We start from the raw sequence: 19,339 nt of genomic DNA, 5'->3' as shown, positions 1-19,339 counted from the left end.
CAGCATATATACGGGTCTTGTTTTTGTATCCATTCAGCTAGTCTATGTCTTTTGGTTGGAGCATTTAATCCATTTACATTTAAGGTAATCATCGATATGTATGTTCCTATTACCATTTTGTTAATTGTTTTGGGTTTGTTATTGTAGGTCTCTTCCTTTTCTTGTGTTTCCTGCCTAGAGAAGTTCCTTTAGCATTTGTTGTAAACCTGGTTTGGTGGTGCTGAATTCTCTTAGCTTTTGCTTGTCTCTAAAGGTATTAATTTCTCTGTCTAATCTGAATGAGATCCTTGCTGGGTAGAGTAATCTTGGTTGTAGTTTTTTCCCTTCCATCACTTTAAATATGTCTTGCCACTCCCTTCTGGCTTAAAGAGTTTCTGCTGAAAGATCAGCTGTTAACCTTATCGGGCTTCCCTTGTATGTTATTAGTTGTTTTTCCCTTGCTGCTTTTAATATTTTTTCTTTGTATTTAATTTTTGATAGTTTGATTAACATGTGTCTTGGCGTGTTTCTTCTTGGATTTATCCTGTATGGCACTCTGTACTTCCTAGACTTGAATGACTATTTCCTTTCCCATATTAGGGAAGTTTTCAACTTTAATCTCTTCAAATATTTTCTCAGTCCCTTTCTTTTTCTCTTCTTCTTCTGGGACCCCTATAATTCGAATGTTGGTGGGTTTAGTGTTGTCCCAGAGGTCTCTAAAACTGTCCTCAATTCTTTTCATTCTTTTTCCTTTATTCTGCTCTGCAGTAGTTATTTCCACTATTTTTTCTTCCAGGTCACTTATCCGTTCTCCTGCGTCAGTTATTCTGCTATTGATTCATTCTAGAGAATTTTTAATTTCATTTATTGTGTTGTTCATCATTGTTTGTTTGCTCTTTAGTTCTTCTAGGTCCTTGTTAAACATTTCTTGTATTTTCTCCATTCTATTTCCAAGATTTTGGATCATCTTTACTATCATTACTCTGAATTCTTTTTTGGGTTGACTGCCTATTTCCTCTTCATTTGTTTGGTCTGGTGGGTTTCTACCTTGCTTCTTCATCTGCTGTGTGTCTTCTCATTTTGCTTAACTTGGTGTTTTTGGGGTCTCCTTTTCGCGGGCTGCAGGTTCGTAGTTCCTGTTGTTTTTGGTGTCTGCCCCCAGTGGCTAAGGTTGGTTCAGTGGGTTGTGTAGGTTTCCTGGTGGAGGGGACTAGTGCCGGTGTTTTGGTGGATGAGGCTGGATCTTGTCTTTCTGGTGGGCACAACTGCATCCGGTGGTGTGTTTTGGGGTGTCTGTGACCTTATTATGATTTTAGGCAGCCTCTCTCCTAATGGGTGGGGTTGTGTTCCTTTCTTGCTAGTTGTTTGGCATAGGGTGTCCAGCACTGTAGCTTGCTGGTTGTTGAATGGAGCTGGGTCTTAGCATTGAGATGGAGATCTCTGGGAGAGCTTTCGCCATTTGATATTATGTGGAGCCGGGAAGTCTCTGGTGGACTAATGTCCTAAACTCGGCTCTCCCACCTCAGAGGCACAGGCCTGACACCCCGCCGGAGCACCAAGATTCTGTCAGCCACACAGCTTCTCCGGAGAGTCTCTGAAGACCCGGTGGGCTCAGGAGGCAGCTAGCGGCCCCTGCGAGGTCCTCCACAAGGGCTCCCTGGTCTCCAGCATCTGCTGGACCCCAAAGTAAGCGGCAACTAGAGAACGGGCAGACTGAGGCCCCCAGCGGCTGGCTGGGCCTGGGTGACCACACAGAGGCTGCCACAGGAGACAAGTGGTGACCTGCGGGCATGTGTGGCCTGGGCCACTGCCAAGGTATCCTACGGCAGCAACCGCAAGATGGGTGGCATGGAAGCCACACTGGGGCCTATCCTTGTAGCTTATTTTATACATAAGAGTTTGTAGTTCTTAACTCCCTACCCCTATGCTGCCCCTCCCCCTAGCCCTCTCCCCACTGGTAACTACTAGTATCTGTGAGTCTGCTTCTTTTTTGTTATATTCATTAGTTTGTTGTATTTTTTAGATTCCACATATAAGTGGTATCATACAGTATTTGTCTTTCTCTGTACAAAGAGACTTATTTCACTTATCATATGCCCTCCAAGTCCATCCATGTTGCCGCAAATGGCAAAATTTCATTCTTTTTTATGGCTGAGTAATATATTCCATTGTATATATGTACCACATCTTCTTTATCCATGCATCTGCCTGATGGACACTTAGGTTGTTGCTTCTGTGTCTTGGCTATTGTAAATAATGCTGCTATGAACATTGGGATGCATGTATTTCTTTAAACATTTTTATTTCAAAATTTCACTGGAAATAGGGTGACCTCACTATCTTGATATTATTGTGGCTCTTTTCGCAATAGTCAGTACCCACATGCTCTCAACAACCCAAGAGCATATATTTAAAGAACAGCAACCATTTGAAGTTCTTGTCATTTTTTAAAATGTTTATTATGTGTATAATATGTGTGCATTATAGAATAAATCAATTACAAGTGAACAAAAAGAAAGTTAAAAATTACTCACAAATCCTTTCATTCAGGAAAATTACTGTTCTTTCTATTTTTACCTAGGCAGATATGTATGTACATGTCGAAAACAAGCTCATTCTGAAGTACTATTTTATAACCCTTTCTGCCTTATCTAGATATCATGTATATTTTATATTAATCTTATAAATAACTATACTTATACAATGTCTAACACTGTATGATATTCAAAGGTGTACATGTACAATTATTTGTTTAACAAATCTTTTGACATAGAAATGTTTTTCATTCTTTCATGAAGGGCATGCTTGTAGCAAAATTAGTTTGTATCTTCTTAAGGATTTATTTAATATAAATTCTTAGACATGGAATTGCTGACTCAGAATTTATACTACTAATTTCATTTTTAACGCTGTATTTAAAATTTTCTTTGTCGTTACCTTAATGTATATAAATTTTGAGTTACTATTTCTCCAAAAGTTTGGTTTATATTTCTTTCTAGTGTTCTTTTTATTTTCCAGTGCAGAAGTAACTTAGAAGTTATTGTTTTATTTCATTAGGGTCACCGTTGTGGACCAAAGAAAAACTTGAACGAATAACACTTAGAAATGGCCAGTCTTTGGTACTTCCCTGCAGACCCCCAGTTGGGTTACCACCACCTATAATATTCTGGATGGATAATTGTAAGTTTTAAAAATAAGAACTTTCTTTCTTCAAGAGTCTTATGATTATTGGCTGTCCCAATCAATTATTACCTCTTGTGATTCATAAGATGTTTATAAAATGTCTTAGAGATTCTCAGGAAAATAAATCACATATCCTTTCATTCAGTCACTTTATTTTATTGAGCACCTACTATGTACCAGGCACCTCTCTAAATAAACCAAACAAAGGTCCTGCTCTCACTGAATTTATATTCTATGCAATGAGAATAAAAGCGGGGAGAGAAGGAAGCAGAGAATAAATCCATTTAGAAAATATGTGTCAGTTGGCAGTATGTGCTGTGAAGAAAAATAAGCAGAGTTTTGAGCAGAAACTTACAGGAGTGAAAGAGCAAGCAGGCCCTTAAATATCTGGGTGGAAAGAGAAAAAACAGTGTAAGCCCCAAGAGCAGCAGCATCCCTGGTGTGTGTAAAATCAACAGGGAGGCCAGTGTGCCCGGGCTGACTGACCCAAGGGCGGCAGTGAGAGAAAAGGTCAAGAAAGTCCAGGGGCTTCAGTGCGAAGGACTTTGGCTTTTGCTTTCAGTGAAGTAGGGAGACATTGAAGGAGTGGCTTCACCTGAATCAAAACAAAGAGTAAGAACCTCACTTTGGTTCATGTGTGGAGAACAAAGAGGACGAAAGGGAGAGGGGGGCATTCTGTTAGGAGGCCAGTGCTGTGATCTGGGCAAGACTTGATGGGGACTCGGACTTGGGTAGTGGCAGTCAAGTAAGTAAGAAGTGGTCAGATTCCAGGGACTTCCCTGGTGGTCCAGTGGTTAAGATCGCACGCTTCCAACGCAGGGGGCGTGGGTTTGACCTCTGGTCAGGGAACTAAGATCCCACGTGCCACGTGGCCATAAAAAAAAAAAAAGAAAGAAAGGAAGGAAGGGAGGCAGGGAGAGAGGAAGGAAGAAATGGTCAGATTCCAGATATAATTTGAAGGTAGGTCCTCCAGGATTTATTGGGGTCAGGGTTGGAGGCATGAGAGAGAGGAATCAAAGGTAACCCCAAAGTCTAAGACTGAACAACTAGTAAAATGGCATTGCCATTTCCTGAAACACCAGAAGCCCATCAAGGGAAGGAAATCAAGCTGTTCAGGATGTGTTACGTCTTTTCTTTCAGTTTCGTTCTTTTATCCCCAACAACAGCTAATTTTTTTTAATTTAATTTTTTACTTTATATTGGAGTACAGTTGATTCACCATGCTGTGTTAGTTTCAGGTGTACAGCAAAAGTGATTCAGTTATACATATACACATATCCATTCTTTTTTTTTTTTTTTTTTTTTTGTGGTATGTGGGCCTCTCACTGTTGTGGCCTCTCCCGTTGTGGAGCACAGGCTCCGGATGCGCAGGCTCAGCGGCCATGGCTCACGGGCCCAGCCGCTCTGCGGCATGTGGGATCTTCCCAGACCGGAGCACGAACCCGCGTTCTCTGCATCGGCAGGCGGACTCTCAACCACTGCGCCACCAGGGAAGCCCCATATATCCATTCTTTTTCAGGTTCTTTTCCCATATAGGTTATTACAGAATATTGAGCATAGTTCCCTGCACCATACAGTAGATGCTTATTGATTATCTATTTTATATATAGTAGTAACAACAGCTAATATTGATTGGGCATTTACTAAGTGCCTGTCCCTTTGCTAAAGACTTTACATAAGTTATCTCATCCATTTCCTACAACAGTCCCAGGAAGCATCTCGGATGACCCTTACCACTTTTTAGATGAGGAAACCGAGGCACAGAGAATTGAAGTCATTCATTAGGCAGTTTAACACCTGTTCACCCCATCCCTATCCTTAGGGAATTGTTTGTTGCTGTGCTCTCCCATCCTTTCACACCTCCCCTTAGCATGTTACGTTGGAGACTAGGAACCAGGGTTTGGGATGTGAGAGGCTTGTGAGGCGTCCTTGTGGAGGTCTCCAGCAGGAATCAGAGCTACAGCTACATGAGTCCAAGGAAGATTCCGGGCTCTTGCCGACAATGTGTGAATGTTAGTGCTGCAGAGATGCTCTGTAGAGCCGGGAGCTGGAGGAGAGGACGAAGGGAGGGAGTGCAGGTGCTGAAGAGCAAAGCCTGGGGACTGAGACCAGGAGCCTCCAGAGGCCAAGAACTTAGGGAGCAAAGGAAAGTAGATGAGAAGGAGCAGTCACTTAGGTAAGAAGAAAACAAAAAGAGAGGGTGTCCCCAGGACGAGGGGAAGAAAAAGTGTCAGGAAGACAGAATATCAGCCGGTTCAAATACTGCTGAGAGATCAATTTCCAATCTGACTGAGAAATGAGGATTACATTTGGCAACACGGTGGTCGCTGTTGACCTTGACAAGAGTCCTTTGGGTAGAATGGTGGGAATGGTCGCAAAATATTTGTAGGGAATATACTCTGTTCTCAGTGACATGCTTTCCTGTGAAATCACCGGCTGTGCACATTACTGAAGATAAAATTTAGCTCTCACATCTCATTTCCAGTTTTGACTGTTCTGTAGCAAAGCACTCAGAGAAAGTATCACAAAGAAATGGAAAATAAATATATAAATGAATAAAAGGGCGAAGATGTTTTTCCTATGATCACGTAACAGCTTTTACAGATTTTGAAAGAATAAGTAACAAATCAAATGTAAATGAGCGGGTTATGTGGTCGAGAATAACAGTATCCAGATGTACTGCCAAAATGAGGCCCAGGGCTTCCCTGGTGGCGCAGTGGTTGAGAGTCCGCCTGCCAATGCAGGGGACGCGGGTTCGTGCCCCGGTCCGGGAGGATCCCACATGCCGTGGGGCGGCTGGGCCCGTGAGCCATGGCCGTTGAGCCTGTGCGTCCAGAGCCTGTGCTCTGCAGTGGGAGAGGCCACAACAGTGAGAGGCCCACATACCACAAAAAAAAAAAAAAAAATGAGGCCCAGTATTTGGTTCTTGGTTCTTACTCAGAATTGATGACTTTTCCACTTAATAAAGAGGCATATACCTGTAAAGTCTCAGAATCATCTAAATATGTAACTAATTTTTTTCACATTGCACTGCTGGCCATGTCATTTACATACATTTTAGGCTGTAGGCAAAGCATCTGGACCTTTCAAGTGAAATTTCATCTGGATATGAGAAAAAATTCAGATCTGTGTAGCATTCTTCTGGCAAGATGACCTTATCACGGTATTCCTACCTGCATACATTTTTGTCCCCAATGTAATGCCAAGGAACTCATTGGGCAAAGTGCTACCATCCTCATAAAATGGCATTCCCTTTCATTTGATCTCCCAACACCGGTCCATAATAAAATACAGCGGGAGAAATGGAAGAGAATAAATGTGTCCCTATCTTTAACTCTTTGTATTCATGACATAAATGTACATTATTTTTCTGAGTTATTTTTTAAAACAACCCTTTCCCTGGTTAATGGCTTCAAACCATGAATTTACAACCGCCAACCAAACCCCCATCTTGACCTAGAACTTGACTAACATGGCTAACCAGCATCCTTTCAAGGTCTGGCTCCACATTTCCCTGCCTTTTCCTGCCCAAGGGAGCTGCAGGCTTTTCCCCATCATTTTGCATTTCATGACATTTTAGATAGGGCACCTGCTGCTGTAGGAGCATAGCTGCTTGACTCAGACTCGAGAAATCCTCCGGGAGACATGACACCTGGCCCCAGGCAACTAGGAGGTACAATTTTTCCTAGTTCTCTCACTTCAGAGCTGAAGAACTCTCCCAGTGAACTGAGTCAGAAGCTTCCTGAGTCATGCTAGCCAGCCAAGTGTAAGTTCACACATAGATCATTGGTCCCATCTCCCTGAGTTCTTCATCGCCTTAGAAAAATCTCCCCTCCACGCCTGAGGCTAGACTGTTCCTTGGGCCCGAGGAGAAGTTGGTTGTTAAATGTGAAACTGGAAAGTCAGAATGCTGATGGTTATTCATTCATTATGGAGCCTCTGTGAGGGGCCAGGTGCATTTTTAGGGCTACAACAGTAGATGAAGCAGATGACGGTCTCCGTCCTTCTGGAACTTAAATTCTAGTGCGGGGAGACGGGCTATAAGCCATACACATGACAGGTAAAGTACATTGTCCGTTAGAAGGTGATAGGTAACACAGAAAAGAAAAAGTAGAGGAGGTGAGGGAGGCTGGGTGTGGGGGGCCTCTGAGCGGCACGTCTGCAGCATTACACCCTGTTGTTAATTGCCTGTTTGCTGCCTGATTCTCCAGTTAGATCCCAAGCTCAGGGCAGGGAACCGGGTCCGCCTGACACCTTGCCCAGGACCTAGCTCATCACAGTTAGGTGCTATCACAGTATAAGGTGTCTGACTGTATATGTACTGCAATAGATGCAACCCATGTTAACATCCTTACAAGCTTCCATAATGCACTTTCTGAGACACGTGTGTATCTATGATTAACAATTAGGGATTAACTTAAATGTTAGGAAAAGTCATGCAAACTCTTTCTGTAAAACATTTTTTGGTTTATGCTTGCTTCATGAAACCCTTCACTGGACAACTCTAATCTCACCTCTACCCCCACTCCAGAGAAATTAGGGTCTGGCAGGTACAATTGGAGTTTTAATACATGTGTCTTTTTTTTTTTTTTTTACAGTTATTTGCTTTTACTCAAAGATCTTTATAGAGAAAAAAAAACATTCAAGTGAAGTTCACAGAACTAGTTATTAGTAGATACGTTTATCTCACTAATTTGGAAAGTAGCTACTTTGTGATGGAATGATCTAGATGTCTCTCTGCCTTTCTCCAGCCTTTCAAAGACTTCCACAGAGTGAGAGAGTTTCCCAGGGTCTGAATGGAGACCTTTATTTTTCCAATGTGCTCCCAGAGGATACCCGGGAAGACTACATCTGTTACGCACGATTTAATCACACTCAAACCATACAGCAGAAGCAACCTATTTCTGTGAAGGTGATTTCAGGTAAGAGTTCAGTTTCCAGAAACTCTCTTGCCATGATGTTTACAAATGTGTGCAAATGTATTAATTATTAAATCCTACTAGCTTTGAAGTAAACATGTTCACTGATCAGGAAAGTACCTGTGAACAGTCACTAAAGTGTTGGCATATGTATCAATATTATAAGGAGCTTGCCTACCTTAAATACTGTATCTTACAGTTTTTGCTGTGATTACCATTACTGTTGCCATGGTAACTTCCTGAATTTACTTAGTGTTCTGAGCATTTGTGAGTGCTTTATGCTCCACGATGCCTTTAATTGGGAGTCCTGCTGCTTCAGTTATATATTCACATATTACTGGTTGGGGGTGGCTGAGTGAGTTAATGAAATAGTTCTATACAATGTAAAGCACTGTTTTTACTTGGTAGGGATGGTGCTCGGTCAGCATAGGTATATATGTTTGCTTTTGTTGCCCAATACTTTTTTTTTTTACAATCCCCTCCCCCTACTTTTTGCATTCTTCATAATATTCTGTTTATTTCAGTGGATGAATTGAATGACACTATAGCTGCTAATTTGAGTGACACTGAGTTTTATGGTGGTGAGTTATGGTGATTGTAACTGATGTTTCTCCTTCATTGTAGAATTTAGTTCACTAACTTCACCTCCATGGCTGTTTAACCTTATTCCTTTGTGAAATTCCTAGTTCCATGTTTAATACCACTAAAATCAATGTATGTTTCATATGAAGTTTAGCTCTGAGCTTTTAAACATGTCACTAAAACATGTTCCATGTTGTATGTGTAATAATGAAAGTTACTATAACTGTTTTCATGTAAAGAACCATTCCACAAGATTTGGAAAAAAATCTTTCGTGTATGTTCAGAATTACATTTTTCATTTTTTGTCTGGCTCATAAACTTTTCTCATGAATTAAATAAGAGTTGGCAAGGTGCGTTAACCTGCTAAAATACTAACATCAAAGTCTTAGTAAACTTTTGCAATTAATGTTAAGTGGATTTTGATAGTAAATCATCGTATTTCCATCTGTTTTCACCTGACCTTATCAACGTCATATAATTAGCAATAGTATTTCTCTTAGTTTTGTTTAAAATCGAGTGACTGTCTTCAGTGGAAGTAATCTTTTTAAAAATAGAGGATTTAACTTCATTCTTTTAAAAAGAAAAGAATTTGATTTCCTTAACGGAAATATGGCTCTCAGGTATAGAGTCTGTGTGTGAAAATTATGGGTTCTGGATATGGGGTCCTCTTAATTATCTATAAGGCAGAATTTCTGCTGTATTAATTTTTTACCTTTGAGATATGAAGTAAAAAACATTAAGGTACTACCAATGACCAGAGTAAACAGATCACAACTCCTGCCTTATTTTATTTTATTTTATCGTACCTTATTTCATTTTATCTTATTTTATTTTATGTTAAAATCCTCCTGAAAAATATGGGCCTCAAAATCATTCCCAAAGTGATTTCAGAGGGGTAAAATCTAAGGAAAACTCTAATTTATCTCCAGTAATACCTTCTCTGGTGTTCAGTCTTTTCTTCTGAGAAATGAGAAGAATTCATATGTTCCTTTTTCAGTTTTTATGAGCATCAAGTAGCTAATACATTAAAGTGTTGAACACTGTAAAGGGCTCTTAGAACCTCAAGATGGTATGATTTTGACTTCAAGTTCTTCTGAGAGACCATCAGAAGATAAGGCCACATTTAGGCAAGGACTACATAAAACATGAAGGTAGTCTGTAGGTATCTTCCTGAGATTTCTGACTTGAGCCCTTTTTTATGTTTTTGTCGAGGAAACCAATTTCAGTTGCTTTAAGTCCACCCTTAATTTATGGCACACAATTTGCCATACCTCTGCAGTCACTTTCTAGTTGTGTTTTATTTTGTTTTGTTTTCCATAAACTTTGCAGTTTTGATATGTTAGATGTCCATCACGATTTATCTTCATGATTAATCAATGGAACTGACTATAATGTTGTCCCTAGGGTAAAGCAAAATACCCCTTCCATCGTCATATCTTCCAGAAGGTAGACAGCTCATTTTCACTTTGACGTGCGCACTCATCTTAAGAGCTGGATAGTTTGATAACATGATTTTCCTCTCTATGTCTACGTTTTGAAAATTTGCCAACTCGCCAAAAATTCATAGGACCCTAACCCAAATTAGGGAAATGTACAAGAGGAAAAAAGTTCTTATTATTAGTGCTTGTGCAACCAAAATAGTTTCTACTTCCGGCTGAGTGAGTGATGGCTATTTGCAAGGCAAAGAGTGTGTATGTGTTAGTTTAACACACTTCACAATCAAATGCTAAATGGATTTGCAAAGGGATTAGATTCTTAGACAGTGAACTGGGCTTCTGGAAATCCGTGTTCATAACTCTGAATGCATATTGATTTTCTTGTTTGCAGCTAAATCACATAGAGAGAGGCCACCAACATTTTTAACTCCAGAAGGCAATGCAAGCCGCAAAGAGGAATTACGAGGAAATGTCCTTTCACTTGAGTGCATTGCAGAAGGGCTGTGAGTTAACTCTGTCTGTCTTGATGTCCACTTCTTATGTAAACATAGTAGATTGGTAGAGAGGCATTAATATCATAACAAGAGTCATTGTCTTATGTTGATTCCATTAAGCATCAAGAAAAATGTGATAATTCCTTCCAAAACAGGCCATATAAATTTCATGTTATTAAAATATTTTGTTAATAGTGTTCCTTTTGAGATAAGTATCAGTAATCACCTTCTGACTGCTCTGATTATAAATCAGGTTATTATTTTGCTACTGTTGTCTAACAAAGCATCTCAAAACTTAGCTGCTTAAAACCAATAGCTGTTTATCACTGATCATTTGTCTGCAGGGCAGTTGTGCTGTAACAGGCTAGATCCGACTGATTTCAGTTGACCCTGTTTGTGCATCTGCTGGGCGGCTCGGCTCTGGGTTCACAGCTCTGGGTCTGCTGGCTATGAGCAGGGCAACGGAGCTCTTGACCATGAGTTTCTCACATCCCTCTAGCAATCTTGCCCTGGCTTGTTCTCCTAACAGCAGAGGCAAACATGGCCTCACAGGACCTAACCTCCTACCTGGCACACTGTCCCAACCCCTGCTTCCTAGTGACCAGTCACCAGCCCAGCTTCTTTGCAGATGTCTCATCTGTGCAGACCTCAAAACTGACGCCACCCCCAGAACGCATGTGCCCTTGACAGGAGTCCCATATTAGGAAAACGTTCAAGGCAAGCGTCTCTATATAGTTCCCTCTTATGCCTGGCATAGAGCAAGTACTACTGATAAGGCACATTTGCTGAAAACATTGATTGGAATCTCGGAAACATGTTGTGATCACGTGTTATGATCTGTGCTGTCCTTGGCCTGGTGACTCAAAGTCCACATTCCTTCCTAGAATCCCAGAATTGGCCTCCAGGAATAATTTTACCTCCGGAGGCACATGGAGGCCTCTGCTGGCCGTGTCAGGAAATCACACTACTCACAATTCAGTTCCTCAGATATATCTGTTCAATTATTTTTATTCAACCAAACAAATGAAAACAATTCTACAATCCATTAATCCCACTTGCATTTCTAATGATAAATACATTGTGATCTTCCTGAGGGCATGGACCATTCTGTTTTTTATCTTTATCTTCCCAACACACAACTCAGTGCTTGGTCTATAATTTAGTCTCAGTAAATGTATTGGATGAATCTTTATTTTACCCTCATGAAAACCTTCTCAAGTCACCAGATCAAAACAAGCATCATTATGTGCATTAAGGCAACAGAGAAACCTGAGGCCCGAAAGGGTCAGGGAGCCAAGATCAGAGAGCAATTTAGGGATAAGGCTGGGATTTTGAAGCAGACCTTTTAACTCTAAGCCTATGTCTGGCTTTTCATCTGCCTCTATAGTTCATGATTTAATAAGAAACATAGGTGAGAAATGGTATGAGTAGCACATGAGTTGGGCCTACTTCTGTCAATTGCTATTTTAAAATATCACTAATAATGAAACTAAAGTAAGAGCACGACTCCTCTAATCACTTCATTCAGACCCTCAGATAGCCTGTTATAAGATAGGAAGGTACTTCCATTTGATATGGAAATGTATGAAAAGTTCATGGGCACAAATATGTATATCAGCTCTTTCTCTGGCATTTTTAACTCTAGCCGATAAAAAAATTATAACTCGGTGTCATGAATTTCATGGTCATTCTTTTGATTGACATAGTCCCTTCATGCAGAATTTTCCGAGAGTGCCTCACTGATCAGAACTTGGAAGAAAATAATTAGGTCCCTTCAGTCAAGTAAGTCTTGCTGCCATTCTCACCAGATTCCTGAAGTCCAAGTTCACGGTGTGCCATAAATTAGCACACTTCTGCTTGCGTGAAAATGGTAACTTACAGACTGAAATGTAAGGTTTTGAGCATGACTTATACAAGTGTGGTGCTAGTTAAAATCTCTATGTATTCCTCATGATCTTTATGTTTGTGACAAGCTCGCATGAAAATCACCCTCAAAAGCAGCTAGGTGAACTTCTTTTCTTGTAATGTTATTGTTTATTCATCTTATCAGGCCTACCCCAATTATTTACTGGATAAAAGAAGATGGAACACTCCCCATCAACCGGACATTTTATAGGAACTTTAAGAAAACTCTGCAGATTGTTCAGGTTACAGAAGCAGACTCTGGGAATTACCAGTGTATAGCCAAAAATGCACTAGGAGCCATCCATCATGTCATTTCTGTCACAGTTAAAGGTATATCATTGTCTAAAATACATGGCTCTTGCCTCCCTTGAGAATCCCTGAGTCTTCAATCAAAATGCCTTTGATTAGATTCAATAACAATATAATTTATATCAACATACGTGGCACCTTGAATCTCTTCTCATTGCTACTTATAGTGCATCTAAATCAGGTTAAAAATTCACTCCCTCAGATCTTCCTTGCAGAGGATTCCAATTAATAAGTGTAGAAAGAATGAAAGAAATAGGAAATCACAGTTAGAATCCCAAGTTATAACTGCTGTAGGCAAGAGCTAGTGATGAATGCTAAAATTACGGGATGGAACTTTAAGGAGAAACAGGATATTTGCATAGCCTCAAAGTGTTTCTTCTCCCCTCACCCCCCAAAAATTAATTACTGAGGCAGGTTTAATATATGTCCACAAATTCTTTACTCCTCGTGCCTTAAGGAGATGGAGCTTAATTGTCCTCCCCTTGAGTGAGGGCTGGACTTATTGCTTCTAACGACTAGAAAATGGAAAGCAGGAAAATAATAACTTTACAGTGGAGAAACCTGGCAGACATCACTCTAACCAAGTGATGCAGGTGAATATAACCACTCATAAGCCATGTCAATATCATGTACTCCCAGATATGATGGCCGTCTACAACAGCGGTTACCAGTGGGGAGAGGCAGTAAAGGGGTAGGGGGTTAAGAGGTACAAACTATGATGTTTAAAATAAGCTACAAGGATCTATTGTACAACATGGGGGATATAGCCAATATTTGATAATAACTGTAAATGGAGTATAACCTTTTTTTTAAAAAAAGAAGTAATTATGGTGATACTGATGGCGGTGGTTGGATGGTGATTTTAATCTAAAAATTCAGGAGTTCTTCACTCAGAAATCACTAAATTTGACCTTAGATGGAAAAGCTTTTGTTCACTTAAAACCTTCCCATTGATCTGTAGGAGAATTCAGTAGTCACTGGTAGAAACAGTCTCTAGGAATGAGAGCATGTTGAAAATGTTTCACAAAATATTTTAGTTACAGATAAGAAGTAGAGAACATACCTTAGGAGAAATACGAAGATTAATCAATTTAGTAAGCTTGATTTATCCCTGAAAGAATTCAGTTGGCTAGTTCTCCTTTGTAAATCTGGAAGGATGTTCAAGGAAGAAACTCTTCTTGAAAAAAAAAAAGAGATGGTAGAGAAGTTATTTATAGTGTTGGGCTAGTAATTCACATTGATATGTAACACTTATGGCTAACACTGACATATATTCACTTTTCTCCATTTCTGTCCTGATAATGATGAAACGAGGATGTTCCTTATTACAAAAAGTAACCAAAAAGCTCTTGATTATTTAGAAAAAAAAAAATGTTCTACAAAATAACTGACTAGTTGTCTTTAAAAGTCTCAGATTCATGAAAAACAAGGAAAGAGCAAGAAACTTCCAGATCGGAGGAAACTAAATAAGAAGATGTGACAATTAAACGCAATGTGGTGTCCAGGACAGGGTCCTGAGACAGAAATAAGACATTAGGGGAAAAACTGGGGAAATCCTCATACAGTGTGTAGTTGAGCTGATGGTATCCAATGTTAATTTCTTGTTTTGGTATCTGTCCCATGGTTTTGTAAGAAAGCTGGTGAAGGGCTTATAAGAACATTCTATACTAACTTGGCAGCTTTTCAAAAATGCAAAGCTTTAAAAAATGCTTTCCAATTTTATAATTATATGTATTCTACAGGGCTCAGATTTATAATTGTATGTATTCTACAGGGCTCAGATTTTAAATTCATGCTTCTTAGCCCTATCTGTACCTGTGAATTCCTCTACAACGTTAGAGAAATCTGTTACCTCTTCGATGTCTGATTAACGTAATGTAAAACAAGATGATGATATTTGAATCAAAAGGCTTTAGAAATAATACATAGATGTCACTGAGTCTTCTTAAACATTCTTCTGAAAATCTGAAGTGTTCTCTGAAGCATAAATCTATTCACTCTAAAAAAATGAAACTAACAAATGTTTTGCAAAATACTTATTTTTATTAAGATAGTTCAGTATACTAAGTTTGCTAGAATAACTTATTTGATTCAATTTTTTGTGGGTTTTTTTCCTTTCCTCACAAAGCGGCTCCATACTGGATCATAGCACCTCAAAATCTTGTGCTGTCCCCAGGAGAGGATGGAACCCTGATCTGCAGAGCTAATGGCAACCCCAAACCCAGAATTAGCTGGTTATTGAATGGAGTCCCGATAGAAAGTAAGTTTCCTTGAGTGGCTTCAATTGCAGTATATTTTTGGAGCGTAGTGACATCTCCACAGGGTACAAATGGTGATAAAATAACTTGGCTTAAGGAAGGAAGCCATATATAAGTTAAACAGAGGCACGAAATTACCTTTAGATTTTAATTTTTCTACCTTTAGATATAATATATTATGACCGAATTGTTTATGCTATTTTATTTTTTCTTTTTTGGCTGCGTTGGGTCTTCATTGCTACGCGCAGGCTTTCTCTAGTTGTGGCGAGCGGCGGCTTCTCTTTGTTACGAGGCACGGGCTCTAGGCATGTGGGCTTCAGTAGTTGTGGCAGGTGGCCTAAGTAGTTGTGGCGCACAGGCTTAGTTGCTTTCTGGCATGTGGGATCTTCCCGGACCAGGGCTCAAACCCGTGTCCCCTGCATTGGCAGGTGGATTCTTAACCACTGCACCACCAGGGAAGTCCCGTTTATGCTATTAACATAACGGTATGTGCTGGTTGGAACTTGGCAATATTTCCTCTGTTTTTTACATGGATCATAGGAAGAGTGACAGGGTGAGAAATAAACATCACTGAAAAGTTCAGATTATCTTCTTTGTTCAAAATGTCACGTGATTTGTGGAAACATCGCAGGAGTTGGAGGAGATGGGTGGGGAGGCTAGGAATAGAGACAGTGAATATGACAAGAATAAGGAATAAAACTGTCTTAATTTAAAGAGGTTTTCATTCCTAAGTAGAGCCCAGATGTTCCCACGTTCTCCAGTCTTGAAAGGTCACCATCCCATTTAATACCCAAAGAAGAACACATCCTCTGACCCCAGTCCTCTGCTGGTTGCTCCATCTTTGACCAGTTTTCCCTCCCTCCGTATTGCTGAGATCATCCTTGAGCGATACCTACATGGTCCTAGCTGCCAAGTGTCACCTCTTCTGTCACCTTTACTGGACCACTCCAGCTGTCTCTCAGCCAGTTTGTCCAGGCTGCCCCCTGCTGCCAGGAACAGTTCCCCAAAGTGTGACCACAGGCTTTCCATCAATCTTCTAAATCACAACAAAGACCAGTTTTACAAAACTTGGTTAAAGGCTTGAGCATAATATAAGGGAATTAGAGCAAAGAAAACTTAAAACGGATATTGTGTCTTTCTGCTCCCGGATTCCTAAGCCCATGGCCATTCACAGGAAGCCTGCTGCCTTTCCTGTTTCTTGACCCCGCTCACCACCAGCTGCTACCAAGAGGTGAATCTTTGGACATTTTCCTCTTCTTGAAGTTCAGACCTTCTCTTAGACCCAGAGAGAGAGAGAAAGAGAGAGAGAGAGAGAGAGAGAGAGAGAACCGGTTTCTGTTTAAAACCCAGCCTCAGGTTCACTCTCCCAGTCAGTAGCATAACAATCTGCAAAGATATTCTTTACCCCCAATAAAGAAAACCTTCAGGATTATGATGCAGAGCAGCTTAGCTCCACATTTTGCCTCCAAGCCAGAATCAAAAATTGGTTCCTGGGCTTCCCTGGTGGTGCAGTGGTTGAGAGTCTGCCTGCCGATGCAGGGGACACGGGTTCGTGCCCCAGTCCTGGAAGATCCCACATGCCGCGGAGCGGCTGGGCCCGTGAGCCATGGCCGCTGAGCCTGTGCGTCCGGAGCCTGTGCTCCGCAACGGGAGAGGCCACAGCGGTGAGAGGCCTGCGTACCACAAACAAACAAAAAATTGGTTCCACTCTTACATACCCAAAAGGTCCATTAAACTGGCTTTCCTGAAATAGTCTTCACCCTGAGATGGACCTGAAAGCTGCTGGCAGGTTTTAAATGACACACGTCCCTTCCTCTCACCATCAAGGTCTTACCACTGCAAGTCTAGAGGGAGTGAGAGACCCGGTTCCATGAGTGTTTATTAGGAGTTTGTGTCACACAATACAGTCCTTATGGGATCCTCAGAAACAGACAGCCTATGTTTACTGTAAAAGGAAATATGTTCCTGGGAGAACACAGACACTAAGGAGGCCAGCAAATTGGGTCTGGATATTTCCATTCCCAATTTTAGCTAGGATGAAGATCAGGAAAAACTGCAGAGAGTATTTTGCGGCTGTGCATTGGGAAGCTGTTGCCACTCTCAGAGACAAATAGGTGAAAACTGAGAAAAAGTGGAAGAAAGCCCAGAACTGAAAAATAAGTTTTTTGGTAGAGTATCTGATTTTCTTAGGAATGTGTTCAGAATGGCAATAAAGGGTGGAGCGTGCTCAGCACTTTGGCCCTGTGTTTTGTATCCCAGAGGCTCTGTGCCAATTTATGGAAGGTTAAATGTGCCCCTGAGGTCTGGCCTCATGGAAACTGACAGGTGGGAGGGGACATCCATCATTTCTGAGCAGGAAAGCCAGGGAGCCAGGGAATGTGGGAAAGATAAATCCTCAAGCTCCGCAGCCAGAATGCAATCATAAGCAGGGGAACATGGAGACGTAGGTGGGTCAGTTACACAAGGGTGAGGGGAGATAAAATAAGGAAGCTGATCTTTCCTCCTGATTGGCTCAGCTTGTGAGCCTTCCAAACCGGGCACGGGTGGTGCCTCTCAGGGAACCCTGTAACTGCAGCTCTAAATGAGTGTTGAACTTCTAGGTGTAAAATAAGATTCAAGGGTGTAATGTCCAGCACAGGTACTATAGCCAGTATTTTATAACTTTATATGGAATATAATCTATGGAATATCGAATCACTATGTTCTACACCTGAAACTAATATCATATTGTAAATCCACTAGACTTATTTAAAAAGTCAGCTTTGAAATTGTACTGATAGACACCCCCCTTTAAATGAAATATCTGGGGGGAGGATCCGAAGTGAAAAGCCTACATTTTGGGGACAGGGGGTACAGGACAGTGGTCCCTGGAGACAAGTGGAACCTGTCTGCTGTAACCCCGAATCATCTGATTGGGTCCAGAACAAAATCTCTCAAATCAGCTTCCAAATCAGTTCATTTCTTCCATCCCCAAAGTATGTGTTAAGTCCACGCTGGAAGGAAAACAGGAGGCTCAGCCGAGCTCGGATCAGAGTTCCACGGTGCCTACAGATCCAGGGCCCCTTGGCCTCTGGCGTGCCTCACAGCAGTCATTCTGGTGGACGAGCAGCAAGAGAAACACCGTGCGGTCTGGCAGCAAAGCCAGGGGCCCTGGCCGCCAGGCTGCCCCAGCCGCCAGGCTGCCCCACAGTGCTGGGAGCAGGTGCTGTGTATTTATACCGAGGTGATGAGAAGTGTCCCTGGAAGGTGTCTTTCTCCACATCTGGTAGCCAAGCTAAAAGTGCATGGATTAGTGTTTGGAATCTCGGAACTGAAAGGTGACGTTGGGCTTGAGGCGCCTGGGGGGGGGACCCTCACAGCTCTCTGCACGATGGTACTGCAGGGCCACCTCTGTTCCCCATCCCCACCCTCAGCCACTAGGCCACCTACAGCTTCTGCTGAATGACTTCTTGGCTAGACACTGTCTTTTTTTTTTAATTTTTAATGAAAAAATTTTTTAATGTTTAATATAAAAAAGTTTTAAATTGTATTCAAGTATAGTTGATTTACCATGTTGTGGTAATTACTTTTTTTGAATATTTTTTATTTTTGGCTGCGTTGGGTCTTCGTTGCTGTGTGCAGGCTTTCTCTAGTTTCAGCGAGTAGGGGCTACTCTTCGTTGCGGTGCACGGGCTTCTCATTGCGATGGCTTCTTTTGTTGCAGAGCATGGGCTCTAGGCACGTGGGCTTCAGTAGCTGTGGTGCGTGGGCTCAGTAGTTGTGGCTCGTGGGCTCTAGTGTGCAGGCTCAATAGTTGTGGCACACGGTCTTAGTTGCTCCGCGGCACGTAGGATCTTCTTGGACCAAGGTTCGAACCGGTGTCCCCTGCATTGGCAGGCGCATTCTTAACCACTGCGCCACCAGGGAAGTCCCTTTGTTGTGTTGATTGCTGTCGTACAGCAAAGTGATTCAGTTGTACATATACATATACATTCTTTTTCACATTCTTTTCCATTATGGTTTATCATAGGATGTTGAATATAGTTCCCTGTGTTATACAGCAGGACCTCGTTGTCTATCCATTTACTATATAATAGTTTGCATCTGCTAATCGCTAACTCCCAATCCCTCCCTCCCCCACACCTCCGTCTCCCTTGGCAACCAGACGTCTGTTTTCTATGTTTGTGAGTCTATTTCACAGATAGGTTCATTTGTAGATACTAAGTCTTAAACAGCTATGTTCCAAGTGAACCCTACCTGTCCCACCCTGTGTGGACCTCTCCTGATCCAGGAAA

General features: G+C 41.3%; 1 protein-coding gene across 1 annotated transcript in view; it reads left to right on the top strand.

Moving 5' to 3' along the window:
* NRCAM (neuronal cell adhesion molecule) overlaps positions 1-19,339 on the top strand; it is a 250,809-nt gene that overhangs the window by 175,690 nt on the left and 55,780 nt on the right. The window contains exons 6-11 of the mRNA XM_082633110.1: positions 3,037-3,159; positions 7,914-8,084; positions 8,606-8,662; positions 10,491-10,602; positions 12,644-12,828; positions 14,936-15,067. Of these exons, the coding sequence (XP_082489236.1) occupies positions 3,037-3,159; positions 7,914-8,084; positions 8,606-8,662; positions 10,491-10,602; positions 12,644-12,828; positions 14,936-15,067 (780 nt within the window). The remainder of the gene's footprint in view (positions 1-3,036; positions 3,160-7,913; positions 8,085-8,605; positions 8,663-10,490; positions 10,603-12,643; positions 12,829-14,935; positions 15,068-19,339) is intronic.

Source organism: Mesoplodon mirus (genome assembly GCF_964341445.2).
Source record: "Mesoplodon mirus genome assembly, chromosome: 9".
NCBI classification, from domain to species: domain Eukaryota; kingdom Metazoa; phylum Chordata; class Mammalia; order Artiodactyla; family Ziphiidae; genus Mesoplodon; species Mesoplodon mirus.
Note: the sequence above shows the minus strand (reverse complement) of the source record. Positions and strands in the feature narration are given on the sequence as shown.